The sequence below is a fragment of the Callionymus lyra genome, chromosome 18, assembly GCF_982586985.1.
Source record: "Callionymus lyra chromosome 18, fCalLyr1.hap1.1, whole genome shotgun sequence".
Lineage (NCBI taxonomy): Eukaryota > Metazoa > Chordata > Actinopteri > Syngnathiformes > Callionymidae > Callionymus > Callionymus lyra.
In genome coordinates, this window is record NC_141835.1 from 5,854,463 (window position 1) to 5,879,190 (window position 24,728).

The window sequence follows — 24,728 nt, forward strand, 5'->3', positions numbered from 1 at the left end:
TCCAGAGCTTCGCTGCTGTATCTCTGAAGACGCAGGTGTTCTTCAAAACGTCGAGAGGATAAACCCTTTAAAAACGTTAGACCTTGTATTTTCTCTGAGTCAATGTGGCCTAGAGACCTGAAAACAAATGAGTTTATGTTATCCCTTGTATTTTCTCTGGGTCAATGTGACCTAGAGGACCGGAAACAAATGTGTTTATGGTATCCCTTGTTTTGTCTCTGGGTCAATGTGACCCAGAGGCCTAAGAACAAATGTGTTTGTGGTATCCCTTGTGTTTTCTCTGAGTCAATGTGACCTAGAGGACTGGAAACAAATGTGTTTGTGGTATCCCTTGTGTTGTGTCCGGGTCAATGTGACCTAGAGGCCTGGAAACAAATGTGTTTATGGTATCCCTTGTGTTGTCTCTGGGTCAATGTGACCTAGAGGCCTGAAAACAAATGTGTTTATGGTATCCTTGTGTTGTCTCTGGGTCAATGTGACCTAGAGGCCTGGAAACAAATGTGTTTATGGTATCCCTTGTGTTGTGTCCGGGTCAATGTGAACTAGAGGCCTGAAAACAAATGTGCTTGTGGCATCCCTTCTGTTGTGTCCAAGGCAATGTGACCCAGAGGCCTGAAAACAAATGTGTTGGTGGTATCCCTTGTTTTGTCTCTGGGTCAATGTGACCCAGAGGCCTTGAAACAAATGTGTTTGTGGTATCCCTTCTGTTGTGTCCAAGGCAATGTGACCCAGAGGCCTGAAAACAAATGTGGTGGTGGTATCCCTTGTTTTGTCTATGGGTCAATGTGACCCAGAGGCCTTGAAACAAATGTGTTTGTGGTATCCCTTGTTTTGTTGTCTGAATATAACACAACAATGTTATTATACATATATTTTTATATTGTATTCTTATGTTAATTTGACACATTTGTGAATTATTTTGACCTAAAATCCACAAATATTTCATATATATTTGGAGACACTGGTGACACCGACAGACATGAAGCATCAACACATCAACACACGACTCGACACAAAAGAATGTAAATATTAATTTATTAATGAAGTCGCACACGAGTCACCACTTGATCAAAAGTCTCTCTCGGTAAAAAAAAAGAAAAGATTCCCACAGAAACAGGATCAGTGCGAACGACGTTCAACTCATGCAACAAGTCTTTCCTTCACACGGACGCCATCTTTAAAACCAATGAACCTTCGAACGTTAAAGTGCTGCTCGTCTTCAAAACGACCTCATGATGAAACTACGCGTGAACACGACCAATCATCCGAGAACAAAACCAATCGATTGGATCTGAATAAATACATGACCTTGAGCGAGTGAACGAGTGAACAGATGGATTAAGGCTTCGCACATGAACTCACTTCTTCTACGTAGACGTGACTCACCGCTCGCTCGTGCATCAAGGTTCAGGGTCAGGGTTCACTCCATAGAGACTAGTTTCTACTCTAGTCCGGTCACTCTAGTCCGGTCACTCCAGTCCGGTCACTCCAGTCCGGTCACTCCAGTCCGGTCACTCTAGTCCGGTCACTGCTCGCTCGGACACACACCGCGGTCTTTGCAGCAGAAGTAGTGAACGACCACACCGTTGGGATACCTGGCGAACGCACTGGCAGACAAACGGTTGCAATCAATGATACATCCATCAATCAATCAATCAATACAACCATCAATACGTCCATCAATACATCCATCAATACGTCCATCAATACGTCCATCAATACATCCATCAATACATCCATCAATACATCCATCAATCAATCAATCAATACATCCATCAATCAATCAATACATCCATCAATCAATACATCCATCAATACATCCATCAATCAATACATCCATCAATCAATCAATCAATCAATACATCCATCAATCAATCAATCAATCAATACATCCATCAATACATCCATCAATCAATCAATCAATACATCCATCAATACATCCATCAATCAATCAATCAATCAATACATCCATCAATACATCCATCAATCAATCAATCAATACATCCATCAATACATCCATCAATCAATCAATCAATACATCCATCAATACATCCATCAATACATCCATCAATCAATCAATCAATACATCCATCAATCAATCAATCAATACATCCATCAATACATCCATCAATACATCCATCAATCAATCAATCAATACATCCATCAATCAATCAATCAATCAATCAATACATCCATCAATACATCCATCAATCAATCAATCAATACATCCATCAATCAATCAATCCATCAATAATGTATTAATAAAGTAACACACATTGAACTAAATTAAGTTAATATTCTGTTCAATCACACGTTTTCATTTGCAAAACATCTTATTAAAAATGGATTAAATCAACATTTTCGAATTTAATCAAAGTACAAAAATTGTTTTATCATAGTTGGAAATTGTTGGATTATTTTATTAAATGGTTTTAATAGTTAAATATTGTTTTATTCCATTTTAATGTCGTTTTAATAATTGTTTTATTCCATTTTAATGTAGTTTTAAATGGTTTTAATAAAGTTAAATATTGTTTTAATCCATTTTAATGTAGTTTTAAATGGTTTTAATAAAGTTAAATATCGTTTTATTCCATTTTAATGTAGTTTTAAATGGTTTTAATAAAGTTAAATATTGTTTTAATCCATTTTAATGTAGTTTTAAATGGTTTTAATAAAGTTAAATATTGTTTTATTCCATTTTAATGTGGTTTTAAATGGTTTTAATAAAGTTAAATATTGTTTTATTCCATTTTAATGTAGTTTTAATAATTGTTTTATTCCATTTTAATGTAGTTTTAAATGGTTTTAATAAAGTTAAATATTGTTTTAATCCATTTTAATGTCGTTTTAAATATTGTTTTAATCCATTTTAATGTCGTCTTAAATATTGTTTTATTCCATTTTAATGTAGTTCTAAATGGTTTTAATAAAGTTAAATATTGTTTTATTCCATTTTAATGTAGTTTTAAATGGTTTTAATAGAGTTAAATATTGTTTTATTCCATTTTAATGTAGTTTTAAATGGTTTTAATAAAGTTAAATATTGTTTTATTCCATTTTAATGTAGTTTTAATAATTGTTTTATTCCATTTTAATTTAGTTTTAAATGGTTTTAATAAAGTTAAATATTGTTTTATTCCATTTTAATGTAGTTTTAATAATTGTTTTATTCCATTTTAATGTAGTTTTAAATGGTTTTAATAAAGTTAAATATTGTTTTAATCCATTTTAATGTCGTTTTAAATGGTTTTAATAAAGTTAAATATTGTTTTATTCCATTTTAATGTAGTTTTAAATGGTTTTAATAAAGTTAAATATTGTTTTAATCCATTTTAATGTAGTTTTAAATGGTTTTAATAAAGTTAAATATTGTTTTATTCCATTTTAATGTAGTTTTAAATGGTTTTAATAAAGTTAAATATTGTTTTATTCCATTTTAATGTAGTTTTAATAATTGTTTTATTCCATTTTAATGTAGTTTTAAATGGTTTTAATAAAGTTAAATATTGTTTTAATCCATTTTAATGTCGTCTTAAATATTGTTTTATTCCATTTTAATGTAGTTCTAAATGGTTTTAATAAAGTTAAATATTGTTTTGTTACATTTTAATGTCGTTTTAAATGGTTTTAATAAAGTTAAATATTGTTTTGTTACATTTTAATGTCGTTTTAATAATTGTTTTATTCCATTTTAATGTAGTTTTAAATGGTTTTAATAAAGTTAAATATTGTTTTAATCCATTTTAATGTAGTTTTAAATGGTTTTAATAAAGTTAAATATTATTTAATTCCATTTTAATGTAGTTTTAAATGGTTTTAATAAAGTTAAATATTGTTTTATTCCATTTTAATGTAGTTTTAAATGGTTTTAATAAAGTTAAATATTGTTTTAATCCATTTTAATGTCGTTTTAATAATTGTTTTATTCCATTTTAATGTAGTTTTAAATGGTTTTAATAAAGTTAAATATTGTTTTATTCCATTTTAATGTAGTTTTAAATGGTTTTAATAAAGTTAAATATTGTTTTATTCCATTTTAATGTAGTTTTAAATGGTTTAAATAAAGTTAAATATTGTTTTGTTACATTTTAATGTAGTTTTAAATGGTTTAAACAGAGTTAAATATTGTTTTTTTTATCATATTTTAATGTTGTTTTTAATATTGTTATATTACATTTTAATGTTTTTTTAATTTGAGTTTTAGATGGTTTTTAATAGAGTTAAATATTGTTTTATTACATTTTAAAATGTTCAATTAAATTTTACAATTATTTGATTATAATAATTGATTATCTCATAATTTTATGGCATAATGTAGATAAAACCAAAATTGTGAAAGATTAAATAAAATAGTTAAAAAATGTAATTAAAGGGAAGAAAAGGACCAGAAGTTATTAAAATAAATTTATACACGTCTTGTCCCTCAAAAAAAGTTAAAAAATAAAGTGCCTGAACAATTACAATAAAATAAAAATGTAAAATCATTAAAATAATGCAGAATAAATTAAATCAGTTTCTATTAACATGTATATTGTAGTTTATTCCTCCACCCATGAAAGCATAAATACCTGTTTCCGATCTTCTTCTTACAAACCCTGCAGGTCTTCTCTTCTGTGATCACACACTTGACCTGCTGGTGGAAGATCCTCTCCTCCTGCACCTGAGGTCACATGGTGGATCAAAATACTACCTTCACACCTTCAGACGTATCTAGAATCTCAGCTGATGGTTGAAGCTGCTGCTGATGGTGTTCGACAATAAACAATAAACAATAACAATAAACAATAAACACATCTAAACATCTGAAGATGTTTCCACGAAGAGAAGAGCAGGAAGTAGTTAGAGGCTGATGTTAGGAGGCTTCCTGCTGAGATAATGACTTATTGTTGGATTAAAGTTGAAAATGTATTGATTTTAGTTGAAAATTGTTTGATTATAGTTGATAATTGATTGATTATAGTTGATAATTGATTGATTATAGTTGAAAATTGTTTGATTTTAGTTGAAAATTGTTTGATTTTAGTTGAAAATTGTTTGATTTTAGTTGAAAATTGTTTGATTTTGGTTGAAAAGTGTTTGATTTTGGTTTAAATTGTTTTATTATAGTTTAAATTGTTTGATTATAATTGAAAATTGTTTGATTATATTTGAAAATTGTTTGATTTTAGTTGAAAATTGTTTGATTATATTTGAAAATTGTTTGATTATAGTTTAAATTGTTTGATTATAGTTGAAAATTGTTTGATTTTAGTTGAAAATTGTTTGATTCTAGTTTAAATTGTTTGATTTTAGTTGAAAATTGTTTGATTATAATTGAAAATTGTTTGATTTTAGTTGAAAATTGTTCGATTATAATTGAAAATTGTTTGATTATATTTGAAAATTGTTTGATTATAGTTTAAATTGTTTGATTATAGTTGAAAATTGTTTGATTTTAGTTTAAAATTGTTTGATTCTAGTTTAAATTGTTTGATTTTAGTTGAAAATTGTGTGATTCTAGTTGAAAATTGTTTGATTATAGTTGAAAATTGTTCGATTATGGTTAAAAATTGTTTGATTCTAGTTGAACATTGTTTGATTCTAGTTGAAAATTGTTTGATTATAGTTGAAAATTGTTCGATTATGGTTGAAAATTGTTCGATTATGGTTGAAAATTGTTTGATTCTAGTTGAAAATTGTTTGATTATAGTTGAAAATTGTTCGATTATGGTTGAAAATTGTTTGATTCTAGTTGAACATTGTTTGATTCTAGTTGAAAATTGTTTGATTATAGTTGAAAATTGTTCGATTATGGTTGAAAATTGTTTGATTCTAGTTGAAAATTGTTTGATTCTAGTTGAAAATTGTGTGATTCTAGTTGAAAATTGTTTGATTCTAGTTGAAATTGTTTGATTCTAGTTGAAAATTGTTTGATTCTAGTTGAAAATTGTTTGATTCTAGTTGAAAATTGTTTGATTATAGTTGAAAATTGTGTGATTCTAGTTGAAAATTGTTTGATTCTAGTTGAAAATTGTTCGATTATGGTTGAAAATTGTTTGATTATAGTTGAAATTGTTTGATTCTAGTTGAAAATTGTTTGATTATAGTTGAAATTGTTTGATTCTAGTTGAAAATTGTTTGATTCTAGTTGAAAATTGTTTGATTACAGTTGAAAATTGTTTGATTCTAGTTGAAAATTGTTCGATTATGGTTGAAAATTGTTTGATTATAGTTGAAATTGTTTGATTCTAGTTGAAAATTGTTTGATTATAGTTGAAAATTGTTAGATTATGGTTGAAAATTGTTTGATTCTAGTTGAAAATTGTTTGATTATAGTTGAAAATTGTTCGATTATGGTTGAAAATTGTTTGATTATAGTTGAAATTGTTTGATTCTAGTTGAAAATTGTTTGATTCTAGTTGAAAATTGTTTGATTACAGTTGAAAATTGTTTGATTCTAGTTGAAAATTGTTTGATTCTAGTTGAAAATTGTTTGATTCTAGTTGAAAATTGTTTGATTCTAGTTGAAAATTGTTTGATTCTAGTTGAAATTGTTTGATTCTAGTTGAAAATTGTTTGATTCTAGTTGAAAATTGTTTGATTCTAGTTGAAAATTGTTTGATTATAGTTGAAAATTGTGTGATTCTAGTTGAAAATTGTTTGATTATAGTTGAAAATTGTTCGATTATGGTTGAAAATTGTTTGATTCTAGTTGAAAATTGTTTGATTATAGTTGAAATTGTTTGATTCTAGTTGAAAATTGTTTGATTATAGTTGAAAATTGTTCGATTATGGTTGAAAATTGTTTGATTCTAGTTGAAAATTGTTTGATTCTAGTTGAAAATTGTTTGATTATAGTTGAAATTGTTTGATTCTAGTTGAAAATTGTTTGATTCTAGTTGAAATTGTTTGATTCTAGTTGAAAATTGTTTGATTCTAGTTGAAAATTGTTTGATTACAGTTGAAAATTGTTTGATTCTAGTTGAAAATTGTTTGATTCTAGTTGAAAATTGTTTGATTCTAGTTGAAAATTGTTTGATTCTATTTGAAAATAGTTTGATTCTAGTTGAAAATTGTTTGATTCTAGTTGAAAATTGTTTGATTACAGTTGAAAATTGTTGGATTCTAGTTGAAAATTGTTGGATTCTAGTTGAAAATTGTTTGATTGTGTTTTGTCACCATGTGTCGTCAATCCCTGAAGTCTCCACCTCCAAGGGACTGGTTGTATAAACAAAGCGGGTCGTGATTACAACAGTGAGGCCTTGTTTAAAAAGGACAAAACATTGATTCTATTCTGGGCTTCATCAGTCGCTCACAGTGCATTAATCAAATATTCCTCATTAAAAAAGTGCAAACTCAGGGCTTGGGCTTCAAACCCCGTCATCAGCAGCAGTAACTCTTCAGTTTTAATCTCCAACACTCACCCGGAGGAACTCGGCCTGCAGCAAACTCTTCAGCACCTGATTGCAGCGTTTCCTCTGAGCCTTCTCCTCCAGGACGCTCTCCAGGAACACCCGGATCTCTCGGATCTGCGTGTTGGCCGGCAGCAGATTAATGGCCTGGAAACATGAAAGGTGAGTTTGCAGAACCTGTTGCTGAACCTCGGCAGGACGGCCTCTGCTGGCGAGGAATGCTGCCGTGTTTACCTTGGTGGTGTTGAGTTTGCTGTGGTGCAGCTCCAGGACCCTCAGGGCCGCCTGGAGGTTGGCCTGCGGCTCCGTCAGCTCCATGTTGATGGGCCCCAAGCAGTGGGGGTCTGGGGGCGACAGGTACATGCGCAGCAGCGACAGATACACCTGGAAACGGGGTTTTCAGAGAAAGATTTGAGAAAGAGAAACTATTTTATCAACAGCAGCCTGAATAGTTTTAAACTTTTATTTCTTTAATCTTACTTCACATATTTGACCTACTTTGAAATGAACGCGTCTCTGTGTTGTCTCTGGGTCAAAGGTGAACGACCTCCATCACATCATATGCATTTACAGAAGCCAGGGAGGTCGTTCACCTTTGACCCAGAGACAACACACGGGATACCACAAACACATTTGTTTTCGGGTCACCTTAACCCAGAGACAACACAAGGGATTCCACAAACATGTTTGTTTCTGGGTCACCTTAACCCAGAGACAACACAAGGGATTCCACAAACATGTTTGTTTCTGGGTCACCTTGACCCAGAGACAACACAAGGGATTCCACAAACATGTTTGTTTCTGGGTCACCTTGAACCCTGAGATAACACAAAGGATATCACAAACACGTTTTGTTTTCGGGTCACCATGACCCAGAGACAACACAAGGGATACCACAAACATGTTTGTTTCTGGGTCACCTTGACCCAGAGACAACACAAGGGATACCACAAACATGTTTTGTTTTCGGGTCACCTTGAACCCTAAGATAACACAAGGGATATCACAAACACGTTTTGTTTTCGGGTCACCTTGACCCTGATACAACACAAGGGATACCTCAAACATGTTTGTTTCTGGTTCACCTTGACCCAGAGACAACACAAGCGTTTCCACAAACATGTTTGTTTCTGGGTCACCTTGACCCAGAGACAACACAAGGGATACCACAAACACGTTTTGTTTTCGGGTCACATTGGCCCTGAGAAAACATAAGGGATACCACGAACATGTTTTGTTTTCGGGTCACCTTGACCCTGAAATAACAAAAGGGATTCCACAAAAACGTTTTGTTTTCTGGTCACCTTAACCCTGATACAACACAAGGGATACCACAAACGCAATTCTTAGTTTTTTTTTAATTGAACTAGCATTGTTTGACTATAAAAGAAATGTAAATAAAATAAAATAAAAATAATAAAAAGACATTAATCGACAGAACGACTCACGTCTTTATTCCCGTCCACAGAGATGTTATAATGTCGGTGACAGTATCTGAGGCAGAAGAAGAAGAAACATCAGATCAATCACTTAAAAGAGGAGCTTCTTCAAACTCACTCCTCAGCCATGAGTGTGTCGTCCAGGATGTGCACGTAGATGAAGAGCGCCTGCTCGTGTTTACCCATCCGACCCAGCAGCAGAGCCCGCTCCTCCAGCAGACCTGTGGGGGTCACAGTGTCAGGGGGTCAAAGGTTAAACCCTCCTCTGCAGGATCAATAAACCTGATCATTCTGCTGATGGAACACATGCAGCGTGAGGTCATGGGAACGACCGAGAAGAAGCTGCTTTAAGATAAAATAAGATAAGATGAAGCTCCTTTAAGATAAGATAAGATAAGAAGAAGCTCCTTTAAGGTAAGATAAGATGAAGCTCCTTTAAGATAAGATAAGAAGAAGCTCCTTTAAGATAAGATAAGATGAAGCTCCTTTAAGATAAGATAAGATAAGATGAAGCTCCTTTAAGATAAGAAAAAGCTCCTTTAAGATAAGATGAAGCTCCTTTAAGATAAAATAAGATAAGATGAAGCTCCTTTAAGATAAGATAAGATAAGAAGAAGCTCCTTTAAGATAAGATGAAGCTCCTTTAAGATAAAAGATAAGAAGAAGCTCCTTTAAGATAAGATAAAGCTCCTTTAAGATAAAATAAGATAAGATGAAGCTCCTTTAAGATAAGATAAGATAAGAAGAAGCTCCTTTAAGATAAAATAAGATAAGAAGAAGCTCCTTTAAGATAAGATAAGATGAAGCGCCTTTAAGATAAGAAAAGATTAGATGAAGCTCCTTTAAGATAAGATAAGATAAGAAGAAGCTTCTTTAAGATAAGATGAGATAAATGCTTCTTCGTTCCACAGAAGGGAAAGTGTTTACAGAACAAGCAGCAAAGATCCCATGTTTTAAATAATGTATACATTAAATATGATGTTTTTGCACAAAGAAAAAAGAAAATCTCAAATAGTTAAATAAAATAACTAATAGAATAACAATATTTTAAGAAGATGTTTACACTATAAAAATATACATAATTTAAAAACTTAACTTAACTGTGGCACCAAAAGATGGACGCAGTAAAAAAAAAAACTCACAAGATTCACCAGAATAATAGTGAAGACATTTTTTAAATTTAGTCTCAAACTAGAGAAATGACAAAAATGTTTAATGTTAACCGCATATGCGTTCTGCGTCCTGATTGGCTAAGGGAGAACCGCATATGTGTTCTGCGTCCTGATTGGCTAAGGGTGTACCGCATATGTGTTCTGCGTCCTGATTGGCTAAGGGTGTACCGCATATGTGTTCTGCGTCCTGATTGGCTAAGGGTGTACCGCATATGTGTTCTGCGTCCTGATTGGCTAAGGGTGTACCGCATGTGTGTTCTGCGTCCTGATTGGCTAAGGGTGTACCGCATATGTGTTCTGCGTCCTGATTGGCTAAGGGTGTACCGCATATGTGTTCTGCGTCCTGATTGGCTAAGGGTGTACCGCATATGTGTTCTGCTTCCTGATTGGCTAAGGGTGTACCGCATATGTGTTCTGCGTCCTGATTGGCTAAGGGTGTACCGCATATGTGTTCTGCGTCCTGATTGGCTAAGGGTGAACCACATGCGTCTAAGGGAGAATTAAATTTGTTAAAAATGTTTGAAAACAGGTTTTGATCTTCGCTTTCATTAACTAATATTATACGTTTTTTTTCTCTTTTTTTAATCTGCAATAGAGTTTCAATGAGAGAGAACTGTGAGGAAAAGTTAATAAAAGTGTATAAAAGTGTGTCGTTTAGGATTTTTATGGCCTTAAAACACGTATAATAACTGTAAAAAATAGAGCTATTGCGGGTCATTTTTAGAACGTCTCCCCCCGTGATGAACGAGGATCACTGTACCTCAGTTTTTAAAATATATAGATAGTCGATGTTAAAGTATAAAGTGTTTAACGGTCACTTCACACACACACTGTGTTCATGTCTGGACCTCATCATCCATCAGGAGAAGCTCACCGTCGAAGGGGAAGTCGCTGATGAGCGTGGAGGGTTCGTAGAAGGTGGACATGTCCAGGAAGGAGAGCAGCTTCATCCTGAACTCGCCCAGATCACCTTTCTCCTGCCCCGCGGCCACCGCCGACACACCTGCACCAGACCACAGGTGGTTCAACAACGTGGCGAGTGAAGATTATCTGATCTAAAGAAAAATACTCCTCGACAGCAACGTCTTTATGAACCTTCAGCTGAGTTCAGTATTAAAACTATTTACTGTTGAGCAGATTTAGAACCATTTTTATAATGAATATACTTTTAAATAAAGACTCAACAAACCATCTTCCTTTTGGTATTTAAGTAAATATTTTAATATCATTAATAACTTAAAAGCCTTTTATTTTTTTTTAACTTTATAACTCATTTATTGCGCTAAATAAAATGTGATTGAACAGGGAAGAAGCGCAGGGTTTACTTGTTGCGATTTATCTCTATTTTCTTAACATTTTTATTCCCGATATATTCAAAAGAACTGTATCGATTTTTTTTAAATTAAAATAAAAATGGAAATTACGTTTTATTTTAATTAAAACTTACTATATGGTTTATATTTGAATAGTGTGTGTATAAAAGACAATCATTCAATGTTTTCATTTTTACAATAAACACTCAAATATTCAAAGCGTTTATCCTTTCGTGTGGTGCAATTCAACCTCTGGCCACTAGTTGGCAGCATTCGTCATTCCCTCCTGTGCCAAAGTAAGTAAGTAAGTAATAGTTATTTGTTAAAGCGCCTTTTAACAACAAAACCGGTAAAATGGCAGCAATGAGTGAAAAAGAAAAGGTTACACCAGAGTCCACAGGCTTTTAAAGCTGATGTTTGGTGTCATTTTTGGCTTTTAAAACACTGTTTAAAGTGAAAAGTTAAACTGGATATTGCTTGTTGCTCCAGGTTCTTTGTTAATGTAGGTTTACATTTGTTGTTCATATTTTGAGAAGCACTTTCCTACAAACACTTTCACCTTTGATTAGAGAAAGTATTTGTTATTTTCTTCGTTGTAAAAGACAGAAAAAGTGTTGTTTCTTTGAAAGAAACTAAAGTATCATGATATGTATTATATCTCCAGATTCTTGACAGTATAATAAAAGCCCTTTTGTTAAGTTCTCTTGATTTCAAGTTTAAGTTATCGGGTGAGCTGACACACAACAACATGCGTCTGGGTGTGGTCGGCTTGTTGTCGGACGAGGAAGGCGATGAAATCTTCTTTGTTAGAAGCCGCATCGATTCCAGGAATCCAGTCTCCGCTGATGTGTTTTGAATAATAATCCACGAGAGCCTTCACTTTTCATTTCAGGTTTTTCTCGTTCTGCCCGTGTCGCCCCATTGTTGTCATTTATGCGAACGCCGAGACAGGAAATGAAAAAATATGTCTCATGACGGCTCACACGGAGATGTTTCTGAACATCCACTGGTTTTTGCTCGTGAACAGATTTTTCTGAAGGTAACGACTTTCGCCGAAAACTTGGCAATGCCGATGGAAAAAGGGATTATGTTGTTTAATACTCATTTGGAGAACAAGAAATCTTGTATAAACAGAGGAATGATAACAGATTCCATGAAATTGGATTCATTAGATTTGTTTTTGTTTTAATGGCAATAAACTCACTGTTTTTCTGTCTTTAACTGGATCGTCGGCTCATTTGCAAACGATGCTTAAGACGCTCGTTAAACTTCTCCTGCTACTAAGTAGGTCATCGTAGCGATGGTGAGTCTCGCTAATTGTTAGGGAAAAACTGTTAAAAGCGATCATCAGTGTACGACCGTTAAGGAGAGAGAAAACCCGGTACCTTCTGGCAGCGAGTTCAGGTACTGTTTCATGAGACCCTGGACTCTCTCCAGGTAGAGCTGGATCAGCACGTTGTGGAACTCAGGGCCTTTCTCGTCCCAGACGTTGATGATGTGCTCCAGGTAAGGGATGGCCTGATCTTTGAAGCCTTCCTTCAGGAAGTTCAGCACCTTGTCCCGAGGCAAGGTCTCCACCTCGGTCAGGTCCTCGGTGAAGATCTAAAGAAACAAAAGGATATTTGTAAAGATCTTTCTAGACCAGGGTCAAAAAGCACTTTAACAATCAGAGATAAAGATCAAGACACATAAAACAAATCGGGGAAAAGCTCTAATAAAAAGGTCTTCAGATGTTTCTTGAAGTCAGTAGATCATCAAACAAAGAGATCGTTCCAAAGCTTAGGAGCAACAGCCTGAAAAGATTTCTCTCCTCTGGTCCTGAAGCGTGTTCAGGAACCATCAGTAGATTCTGATCCACAGACCTCAGAGCCCGAGCTGGGGTGTAAGTCTGGATCAGAATCTACTGATGGAAAGTCTGACCATGAATAGATCTGAAAGTAAGAACCAGAATTTTAACTAAAGAAACTGGCAGCCAGTGAAGAGTTTTAAGGATCGGGAAAATGTGAGTTCTTCTACTAGAGCAGGTCAGAGTTTTGTATGAACTGCAGGCGAGACAGATCCTTCTTGTTGAGACACCAAAATAAACTGATACAATAGTCTAAACAAGAAGAAACAAACGCATGGATTATAAGCTCCAGATCGTGTTGTGACACAAAAGGATTTTTCTCAGTCGAAAAACTGAAGCAACATTTAATCCAGAATCAACGCATGATTAAACGTATGATCTGTTTCCAAACCCACCTTCAGCCCGTCCTCGGGACACATCTTCAGCACCCAGGGAGAGAACTCAAAGATAAAAGCAAGATTCTCCACACCTGTGTGGAAGAATAAACATCATCAGGAAGAGTTTTTTTCCCTACAAATCATCCCTAAAACAACCCTTGCACTTTGTTCTTTTTATTGCTTGTTGTTCTTGTTTTTATGAAGATTCTCCTATGAAGGCAGTAAAGAACTTGTCTGGGAAACATAGCTTTCTTAAGAGCTTTCTTACATCCTTAAGTAAGTATTTGTAGAGCGCTTTTCCAGACCAGGGTCACAAAGCGCTTTAACATCAAAACAATACTCAATAAAATATATACTTTAAAGGTCAAGATAACACAGAGACAAACACAGGAGTCTCAGAGAATCAAGGAAAAGCACGAATAAAAGTAAATAAGAATGATTGTCAAGTCATTTCCCAGCACAAATGTGTTTTTGATGAATACTTATCTACGGGGTGTGAGAACGGCCCCAAAAAGAACATTGAAAACATGAAAAATATTCTCATTGTTAACATAAAGTAATGAATTTTAAACAGCATTCCGATGAAACCAAGAATAAATATTCATCGTCGTAAACAGAAAACATGCGACTCAACCCAACTTTTCAACGGAACAGAACTTTATACTTAAGTTTCTCCTCACCGAGTCGTTGCAGGTACTGCACGGTTCGCTCGTGGCCCTTCAAGGGGGAGTTGGCCTTGGTGGACTGGTCCAGCAGAACCTGCAGGGCTGAGAGTAAGTGGGGTGAGATCGCGGCGGCGGCGTGGGAAACAGGACAACAACAAAAAAGTGTGATTGGTATCAGGCCCGGGAGGAGATGTCAGCTGTGTTGCATAACTCCTCCAGCAGCGCTAATGGGTTATTGGACACACGGGGATGATCGGTGGCAGAGAACAGCTGGTTCCAGTCGGGAGAGAAAGCGACTAAAGCAGCATGATGTCATCGCAGGAGCTGCCAGAGGAGGGATTCGCAGCCTGATATCACCGGACCTGGGGACGAGCTCTGATCCACACCGAGCACATAGAGCAGGAACGATTCACAGACAAGCCGTGGAAGATAGAAATCTAGCTCTTCATTCATCATGAACGTTTCAGTTCGGATCTACAAATCAAACACGACACGGATCTATCGGCGACTTTCTCTGCAGCTCGACGCAACGTTCAAGCTGACAAATGAGAAACATCTGTTGCTCATGTTGTGAAGAGAAAAAAGATGTGGTTGAGTTTTAATATTTGCATTCATCACTCTGTCGGCAGCATCTCGACGGGGAAGAATAAATGACGTGATGATGGTTCTGTCCAACAATAAACGGCTGCTCCATGTAGGGAATTTCTGTCGTAGCAGGCTTTTAATTTAATTTAAGGCTTTTTGAAAACATAAAATACAAATTCGTGAAAAGAACTTGGCAGAAATAAGTCAATTTGCTTTGGTTGAGCTCTTACTACGGAGTGTTGGCAAAACAAAATGGCTTCCAAACACCGTGGAGTCTCACCTTTCTTGTGCAGGTCCTTCTTCTCGTACAAGATGATGAGTTCGCTGTACTTGTGCGCCTTCTTCAGGACGTACTCGCTCTCCTCGATGTGGCAGTGGTTGTTCTCCAGGCGGAGCAGCGGCGACACCAGCGCCACGTTCGTCTGCACGTCACACACACAAACACACTTTGATTCAACAACAGATCGGTGTCGTCGATCGATGAGCGTTTTCGATCATCTCCAGCAGAACTAGTGCAGCCCTTGGATCGTGAGTAAGTAATATTTGTAGAGCTGTTTTCTAGACCAGGGTCACAAAGAGCTTAAACAATTAAAACAATACCTGATAAACTATATGCTTTAAAGGTCAAGATATCACCGAGACAAACACAGGGGTCTCAGAGAATCAACGAAGAGCCTGAATGAATAAAAAGGTCTTCAGATGTTTCTTGAAGGAGTCAGTAGATCATCAAACACCGAGATCGTTCCAAAGCTTAGGAGCAACAGTCTGGAAGGATTTCTCTCCTCAGGTCCTGAACCGTGTTCAGGAACCATCAGTAGATTCTGATCCACAGACCTCAGAGCCCGAGCTGGGGTGTAAGTCTGGATCAGAATCTACTGACGGAAGGTCTGACCATGAATAGATCTGAAAGTAAGAACCAGAATTTTAAAGCTGATCCTGAAAGAAACTGGCAGCCAGTGAAGAGTTTTAATGATCGGAGAAATGTGAGTTCTTCTACTAGAGCGGCTCAGAATTCTGGCTGCAGAGTTTTGTATCAACTCAGATCCTTCTTGTTTAGACATGAAAACAAACTGTTGTTTGGGGTGAATAAATCACTTAATATTAGACTTATTTAAAGCTATTACATTTTAGTCTTTCTTCCAGACATTAGAAAATATGCTTCTTTATCTCCATTTGCAACTGTATTTTAGTCAAACACTGTTAGTCTAATTCTGTCTATCCTTTGAGGTTAAATACAAATCAAGCATTAGCACTGTTAGCCACCCAGAATTAGCCACAACAATCTTGTGCACATTGGGAAATAAACCGCCTTTATAGCGTTCATACATATTCCTTTGTACGGCTTCTATTCAAACCAATGCAAATACGAAACAATAATATTGTTTTTTTAATTATCGCTTCAATCCTTTGTCTTAAAAGACCTTCAAACACTGTTTACCGAACAGAGGTTGGCAAACAAAAACTCCCGAGGGGCCTCATTACGTCCTCGGAGTGTTTGTCGATCAACTATTAAATAGACGCAAACAAAGACCACCTTGTAACGACGCGTTGAATGATCTCAACTGGCTGATCACACAAAAGCAATCAAAGACTTTGACGCATGAGAGAAACCAAAAAAGAAAATCCTGCTAGACCTGAGGGAGGAACTTAATCAGAACATTCGCTTCTTTCCAGCGCCGGGTTTTCACTTGAACAAAGTTGTCGTATAATTCAAACACAAACTCTGATATCTGGCATTAATAAAAAACACAAAGGGGAGTCGAACTTACTTCAGATCTAAATCCCATTCTGCCGGTTGGCTTTACCCACTGAAAATATAACGAGGAACTAAAGTCGGGTGCCAAGTACTGTACCTTGGAGCGTTTCCCGAAAAATGATGTCACACTTTTTTTAAGAAGCCAAAACTCAAGAGTAACATTTGTAGAAAGCCGTTGTAAGTTTGCGTCATTATTGTTGAGAAAAATTGCTTTAAATAGACGCTTTAGTTGAATACAAAATCTCTCCCTCGTCTAACCAAAACTGTTTATTGTCGTCCCTCGGCACGCCGTGTGGTTCACCTTCCATTACACTGCATTACAAGTTTAAATATATAGTATGAAGCTCCTTGTCTTTGTTTACAACGTTAAAAACTGATTATTTAAACGGAAGATATACCTAAACAACTACAGAACTTGGTGGGATGCACTTAATATTGTACCCACCTTACTTATGGTGCCGACAAAACAGTGAACTCCCTTGATTGGTCGATATAATACTGTATTTCAATTCTTTGTCTGTGTTGCTATGTCAAGTGACAGTTGTGATTAGTTGGCTGGGCGGCAAAGCATTATGGGAGTTGCTCAGGTCACCGTTACTGAGAGGGTTTTTTAAGAGGATGGCACCTCGTATGCAAAGTTGAATTAACTTTAAGTTTAAATAAATGTTATTTTAACGGGTGAGAAACTCAGTGGTCACTACTTTTTTTTAACGTTTTCAGAACATAAGCCCCGTAATAAACTGAATTGTAAAAAAAAAAGGGTCTCACATGCAGGTAACACTTGAGCAGGGTGGTGTCAATGATCTGAAGGAGTTTCTTGCGACTCTTAATGGTGGGCGTTCCCTCCATGAGCGGGGATGTCGTGGACGGGTCCGAGTCGTTGAGCTGCTTCACGAGGTGACTTCGCTTCTGCGGGGAAAAAAACAAAACAAAGATGGCGTCAGCAGGTTCACTTCCGGCGTCGGCGTGGTTTTCGCTCATCCGACGAACCTGGGTGAGATAGTCGATGAGAGCCAGGTGAGCCTTCTCCAGCTCCGCCCCCGACAGCGTGGGGAGAGGGTTCGGGTAGTGCAGCTGTTTGCGATAGTCGGCGGGGAGGAGGTCCGGGTACAACCCGATGACGTGGGTGGGGTCTGGAGAAGATTCATATCTTTCTCATCAAGGTCATGAAAACATGATGAGATAAAGAGAAATACCTGTTCCAAGTTTGGCAAAAACCTGCATGGAGTCATCAAATCTTTTCTGGCAGAACAAATTGAAGGCATAGAGATTCTGGATGTGATGGATCTGCTGCTTTTTGTCGCTGTCGGAGTCGTCCTTCATCTACAGGACCAACAGAAAACACAAGTGTCCATCAAGACAAAAGACGAACGTAGGAATGAAGTAAATAAGTAAGTAAGTAATCTTCATTTGTACAGCGTTTTTCCAGACCAGGGTCACAAAGCGCTTAAACAATAAAACAATACTCAATAAAGTATATACTTTAAAGGTCAAGATAAAACTGATAACACAACAGGAGTTCCAGAAAATCAAGGAAAAGCCTGAACAAATAAAAACGTCTTAAGATGTTTCTTAAAGGAGTCAGTAGACTCCGAAATGAAGATCCTTCTCTTACCGCCAACTGAAGAGCCAGTTCAAACTGCTTATCCTGTAGAAGCTGTTCGATCTGAGTGGCTATCGATACAGGAACCAGACGCCACACAAAGTGGTTGCTCGCCACGTACACCACATCTGGCCTGCAATCACAAACAACGGAGAAAAAAACCTAATTATTTGGTTTTGATGGGCTTTCATTGGGAGTCAACAGGAAGCACTCACTGGGCAGGGAGTTTCCAGCTCGGTTAATGCCGCAGTGGTCGGACTCACCCTGCTGACGTGATGAATCGAGGTCTCTGCAGCTCCACGCTCTGGACCAGCAGCCGGGGCTCGATGGTTCGGATCTCCACGTACCGAGGAAGAACTGCGATGATGTACGGAGGCTGATGCTCTGTTGGAAAAACATCCATCATCACGATTTTTGTTTATTCGCAAGATTGAAAAGTAAATTTAAAGTAAATAAAAAAAGTTTATTTTCTCCTTTTTAAGAGATTTCACGAAATTAGCACGTTAAAAATAAATAAAAACTGAAAAGGTATGTATGGCGGCTACTTCTCCGTTTGGTTCTAGAATGAATATATATATATATATATATATATATATATATAGACCACATGACTCTTGACGAAGTCGTAACTGCTTTCATTTGTTTTCAAACCAAAATATGTCCAAACATCAGATTTCAAAGTTGCTGGAGTCACTGTATCCTCTCGTCCTCAGTTGTAACTGCTTTCATTTGTTTTCACACCAAAATATGTCCAAACATCAGCTTTTAAAGCTGCTGGAGTCACTGTATCCTCTCGTCCTCAGTTGTGACTGCTTTCATTTGTTTTCAAACCAAAATATGTCCAAACATCAGCTTTTAAAGCTGCTGGAGTCACTGTATCCTCTCGTCCTCAGTTGTAACTGCTTTCATTTGTTTTCAAACCAAAATATGTCCAAACATTAGCTTTTAAAGCTGCTGGACTCACTGTATCCTCTTGTCCTCAGTCGTAACTGCTTTCATTTGTTTTCAAACCAAAATATGTCCAAACATCAGCTTTAAAAGCTGCTGGAGTCACTGTATCCTCTCGTCCTCAGTTGTAACTGCTTTCATTTGTTTTCAAACCAAAATATGTCCAAACATCAGCTTTTAAAGCTGCTGGACTCACTGTATCCTCTTGTCCTCAGTCGTAACTGCTTTCATTTGTTTTCAAACCAAAATATGTCCAAACATCAGGTTTTAAAGCTGCTGGAGTCACTGTATCCTCTCGCCCTCAGTAATAGCCGGGATCTCGAGGGATTTAATTCTTCATTTAGCGGTGGAGGTACTAATAACTGCCATCTAGCGGCCAGAAGATAAATTGCAACACAAAAATGAACAAAAGCCGTATATATTTGCACGTTAATTGTAAATAAAAATTAGTTTATTTTAAGCATGCTTTATTCAAATATAAACCATTAAAGAATGAAGGTAAAAAAAATTGGATTTGAAACCCAACAATTAAAAAAGAAATTGAGAAAAAAGAAACCAACACAGGATTATTCAGACATTTTCTCACCCATTGCGATCGGAATGTCCGTCCAGTTCTGAGCACACTTCTGTGTGCAAACACCTTCTTCATTAAGTACCACAGTTAACTCGTCCTGACCGACAGCCACTTTCCCATCAGCCAGCGGGACGACCAGCGGCTCTAATTGTTTCCCGGTGGGAAACAGCTCTTTGATGGAGCCTCGGCCGTCCATCTAGAGAAGCAGAGAAGACGAGATTCTTACCACAAACTCATACATTCTAGGAACAAATAGATGTTTCATTGTAAATATCAACTCCACATGTTGTTTTTTAATTAAAGCGTGCTTTAGTTACACACCCGAAAGAGGTAATAGTCTCTTTTGAATCCGACACATATGGAGTTTTCGCACCACGCCATCGACTTTGGAATATCAGGCGTCCCCAAGTCGCCCTTTAAAAAACAAAGATGAAATAATTCAGACAATAAATCCTGTGAGTCGACATTTTGGTTCCATCTCACCTGCAGCTCGTAGAAATCGCGATCTTTCCAGTAATACAACTGCAGCTTCTTTTTGACCGCCACACACATTCTTAGAGTTTCCTCGCCGTCGCTGTTTTTCTGGTGTTAACACAAAAAAAAAAAAGGAAATATAAAACCACTGTAAGGATATGACAATTTTACTGTAATCTGGAAAAGCGCTATATAAATACAAATTACTTACTAACTTATCTATATTTAAAACACATTTCAAATAATCACTTGATTAACAGATAATCTTTCATATTTAATTCATATTAAATAATAGCCTTGCATTAAAATCCATGTGCTCAGCTATTCGTCAGGTCACACCGGGAAAGACAAAACAAACTCTCGATGGTGCCAGCTAGTCAAGGACAAGGACAGACATCTGCGTAAGTCAACTGATAAAACGGATGCTCTCTAGAAGACATCCAACTGCGGTAACTTTCCACAACCAACACGTAAGACGGCCATCTTAGAAGACAAGTGTTTAGAGTATCTGACCAATCATACAAGCACAAATGACTAGAGGGGTTAAGAATATTTATACTATAAAAGATCCGCCGTTTCGTTAGTATTTGCGTTTGGCACTCGAAGACATCTCTGCGGTAGCCTTGCTAGGAGGCCATGATCACGTATGACTGCATATTTTTCTTTAACAGAACCACGTATCGATCTGGGGAGGGGTCGGTTCATCGGAACAAAACCCTAACACAGGGGTCGGGAACCTATGGCTCGCGAGCCAGGTGTGGCTCTTTTGATGATTGCATCTGGCTCGCAGATTTTTTTTAATTTTTTTTTTAGAATCCCTTATTAGTCCCGCGAGGAGAAATTCGGGAGTAGGCTGCACACTTGCGCCAAGTTCACCATCAGGAGCATAAAATATTACCACTTGTTTTAATCCATCCATCGATTTTCCACTGCTCATGGCTGCAGTTGGCTGGATGATAACAGCTGACGTTGGCCGTTGCTGGGTAAACAGGTAAACGCCCCCTTTTGACTCGTGCTGTGTCTCAAATCGCATACTAGCGTACTAAAAGTTAGTATTTTTAGTACGTTAGTGTGTCTCAATTCTTAGTATGCGAAATTTAGTGCGCCATGCATACTAAATTGGCATACTAACACGCCCACAAAACTAGCATGGTTCGATGGACACTAACCATACTAAACAGCCGCCATTTTAGTGACGTTTTAAACGGAAGTTACGTCATATATAAATGCATATATATGCATATACTTAAATGTGTATTTTCAGCAGCAGTAGGAGGATAAACACGTCTTCGCTGCTGATACCAGCTTAAATATCTCGCGATTATTTAGATTCTCATATTTTTTCTTTATTTCTTTTTCTAAAGTTGCAAAACGTGCTGCCAGCAGGTGGCGATAGCGTTCAAACAGCTGCTTGAAACATCGTTAAATAGAAGTAGAAGAAGAAGCTGTCATGCGATTTCCGGTTAGTGTGTAGCTTCAGGGTTTGATTTGAGACATACTATCTGCGGAGAATTTGCGTACTAGTTAGTATGCATACTAAACTGATGCATACTAACTTCTAGCATACTAAGATTAGTATGCGATTTGAGACACAGCATCGGTGTTCTCGGTCGTTAGCTCAAAGCTAACCCTTCGACGAAGATAAAATATATTATATGGCTCTCACTGAAATAAATTTCCAAATATTTTGCTTTCATGGCTCTCTGAGTCAAAAAGGTTCCCGACCCCTGGTCTAACACAACATTAAGTGAAGTCTTATTCAGTCAAGAGCGACTGCGTCTCACACACTGGCTTTATTCTTCTTTTGAATGACCAGCATCGAGAATCATGAGCCAAGCATGCGCCGCTAATGCTCATGAGCCGGGACTGACCTGCAGCTCACATGCGAACAGCGTGGCTCCTTTGGCTTTAGACACCACCGTGATCTGCTGGAATGTCAGGAGATCATGGACGTGGATGTTGTTTTCTGCCGGGATAATAGAGGAGATCAAAGTTCATTCAGAAGTACCCCTTAAAATAAAATGAATATTTAGGTTGAACATACCGAGCAGACTGACGAGGATCTTGTACTGGGACACCACGTAAAGCTTAAAGTTGCAAAACAAACATGAGATTAATAATAAATAATAATGTTATGATGTTACACTCGAGTAAAAGTCTTTACCTGCTGGATCTTCTTTGAGAAGTTCTTGTTGGACTTTTCCAGCGTCACTTCAAACAAGTTGGTGCCTGCGAGAATAAAAAATGCCGTCTCAATCTTTTTGAAAATAAAAGTTTTATTTTATTTTGTACCTGGATCCTTCTTTATTCTGTAAAGCAAAAGGTGTCCGGGTTTGGTTCCCACAAGCAGCCAGTCCTCTGTGGGGGAAAAAAAAGTGTTTTATTTTTGAAAATTGTTTAGTTATTAAAAGACAACTACTCTTAGATAGATAGAGTAGATGGATGGAAAGATGGAAAGATGGATAGAGTAGATAGATGGAAAGATGGATAGAGTAGATAGATGGATAGAGTAGATGGATGGATAGAGTAGATAGATAGATAAATGGATAAATAGATAGAGTAAAGAGACTAGATGGATAGAGTAGATGGAAAGATGGAAAGATGGATAGATAGATAAATGGATAAATAGATAGAGTAGATAGAGTAGATAGAGTAGATAGAGTAGATAGAGTAGATAGAGTAGATAGAGTAGATAGAGTAGATAGAGTAGATAGAGTAGGTAGATAGATAGATAGATAGATAGATAGATAGATAGATAGATAGATAGATAGATAGATAGATAGATAGATAGATGGATAGATGGATAGATGGATGGATGGATGGATGGATGGATGGATGGATGGATGGATGGATGGATGGATGGATGGATGGATGGATGGATAGATAGATAGATAGAAATATAGAAAGATGGATAGATAGATAGAAATATAGAAAGATGGATAGATAGATAGATAGATAGATAGATAGATAGATAGATAGATAGATAGATAGATAGATAGATAGATAGATAGATAGATAGATAGATAGATAGATAGATAGATAGATAGATAGATAGATAGAAAGATAGAAAGATGGATAGAGTAGATAGATAGATAGATAGATAGATAGATACTATAGATAGATGGAAAGATAGATAGATAGATAGATAGATAGATAGATAGATAGATAGATAGATAGATAGATAGATAGATAGATAGATAGATAGATAGAAAGATGGATAGATAGATAGATAGATAGATAGATAGATAGATAGATAGATAGATAGATAGATAGATAGATAGATAGATAGATAGATAGAAATATAGAAAGATGGATAGATAGATAGATAGATAGATAGATAGATAGATAGATAGATAGATAGATAGATAGATAGATAGATAGATAGATAGATAGATAGATAGAAAGATAGAAAGATGGATAGAGTAGATAGATACTATAGATAGATGGAAAGATAGATAGATAGATAGATAGATAGATAGATAGATAGATAGATAGATAGATAGATAGATAGATAGATAGATAGATAGATAGATGGAAAGATGGATAGATAGAGTAGATAGATGGAAAGATGGATAGATGGATAGAGTAGATAGAGTAGATAAATAGATAGATAAGATAGATAAAACTTTATTGACAGTCAAATACTCTCAATTATTTGGAACTAATTCTCTGTATGACATGATTCTCTATCTACGAACATTAAACGAGATGTTGACACTGACATGACGGTGTTGACGAACTTAAATAATAAATAAATCAAACTCACCCCAAGCTGCCAGACAGTCGATCTGAAGAGGAAGTTTCTCCAAGATTGGAACTGATTCGTAGGCGTCATGCATTGTGACTTAAAATATCATCGACTTCAAAAGAACGTTTCTAATCGTCTACCTTCGTCGAACAGCTAGTCATGGTTAGTAAAGCTAGTCTGTACAGAACGTGTACTTGTGCTCGATCCAGACGCAGATTGACGGCGGTATGTTGCTATTTACCACAACAACAGCTGATCGTTAGCATGTTAGCTTGAAAGTTAGCGAGCAAAGCTGAGATATTTCCCTCCAACGGCATCATTTCAATGCATCGCTGACTTGAATACGAGCAGCGCTGGTGAGAATATAAATTGTTATAAGTATAGTTTGATTTAAACCCGTGAAGAAGGCGAATAACTTTTGTATGTTTGGCTATTTTAGCAACAAGCTACTTCCCCTGTTGTGACAGCCCTTTTGACAGTCACGTGACCAGTCACGAGCTACTGATTAAAGGGACAGTCATTATTAGTCGGCAGAGGATGAGATTCTTGAGATAAGTTTTTTATTATTTAATAGAAAATAAATCAAAATCCAATCAAAAAAAACATTCTTACAAATGAAAAAAGTTTCTTTGATAATAATAAAAAACAGTAAAAAAAAAAGGAGATACTTCAAAAAAAAAAAAAAAAAGTATTTTAAATAAAACCAAGTTGATTCACTGATATTAAAACATTTTCAATAAAATAGTTACTTCAATCAAAATGTATATTTAAAAAAGATGAGTTTATTTAGTAAAATAAAAAAATAGAGAATAAAAGAGAGTTACTTAAATCGAA

At 36.1% G+C, this 24,728-nt stretch overlaps 1 protein-coding gene across 1 annotated transcript; it reads right to left on the reverse strand.

Moving 5' to 3' along the window:
* Window positions 1-1,018: 1,018 nt before the first annotated feature.
* Window positions 1,019-24,372, reverse strand: vps39 (VPS39 subunit of HOPS complex). Its single transcript, XM_087779420.1, has 24 exons — window positions 23,913-24,372; window positions 22,439-22,504; window positions 22,311-22,375; window positions 22,191-22,233; window positions 22,018-22,112; window positions 20,156-20,254; window positions 19,994-20,086; window positions 19,685-19,868; window positions 18,414-18,534; window positions 18,163-18,283; window positions 17,744-17,870; window positions 17,538-17,680; window positions 17,316-17,456; window positions 15,072-15,213; window positions 14,222-14,308; window positions 13,560-13,633; window positions 12,704-12,920; window positions 10,880-11,008; window positions 8,952-9,054; window positions 8,843-8,888; window positions 7,629-7,778; window positions 7,407-7,541; window positions 4,572-4,663; window positions 1,019-1,607 (listed from the first exon to the last, which is right to left on the reverse strand). The coding sequence occupies exons 1-24, from the start codon at window positions 23,983-23,985 to the stop codon at window positions 1,526-1,528; spliced, it is 2,628 nt and encodes an 875-aa protein (XP_087635546.1). The 5' UTR covers window positions 23,986-24,372; the 3' UTR covers window positions 1,019-1,525.
* Window positions 24,373-24,728: the final 356 nt, after the last annotated feature.

What these genes read in the sequence shown, in the direction of transcription:
- vps39 (XM_087779420.1), bottom strand. Translation starts at nt 23,985, where the DNA reads ATGCATGACGCCTACGAATCAGTTCCAATCTTGGAGAAACTTCCTCTT. An exon ending in TTTTGCCAAACTTGGAACAG is followed by an intron (nt 17,681 to 17,743) that starts GTATTTCTCTTT and finishes AATCTTCTCCAG; the next exon opens with ACCCCACCCACGTCATCGGG. An exon ending in GCAAACTCAACACCACCAAG is followed by an intron (nt 7,542 to 7,628) that starts GTAAACACGGCA and finishes TCATGTTTCCAG; the next exon opens with GCCATTAATCTGCTGCCGGC.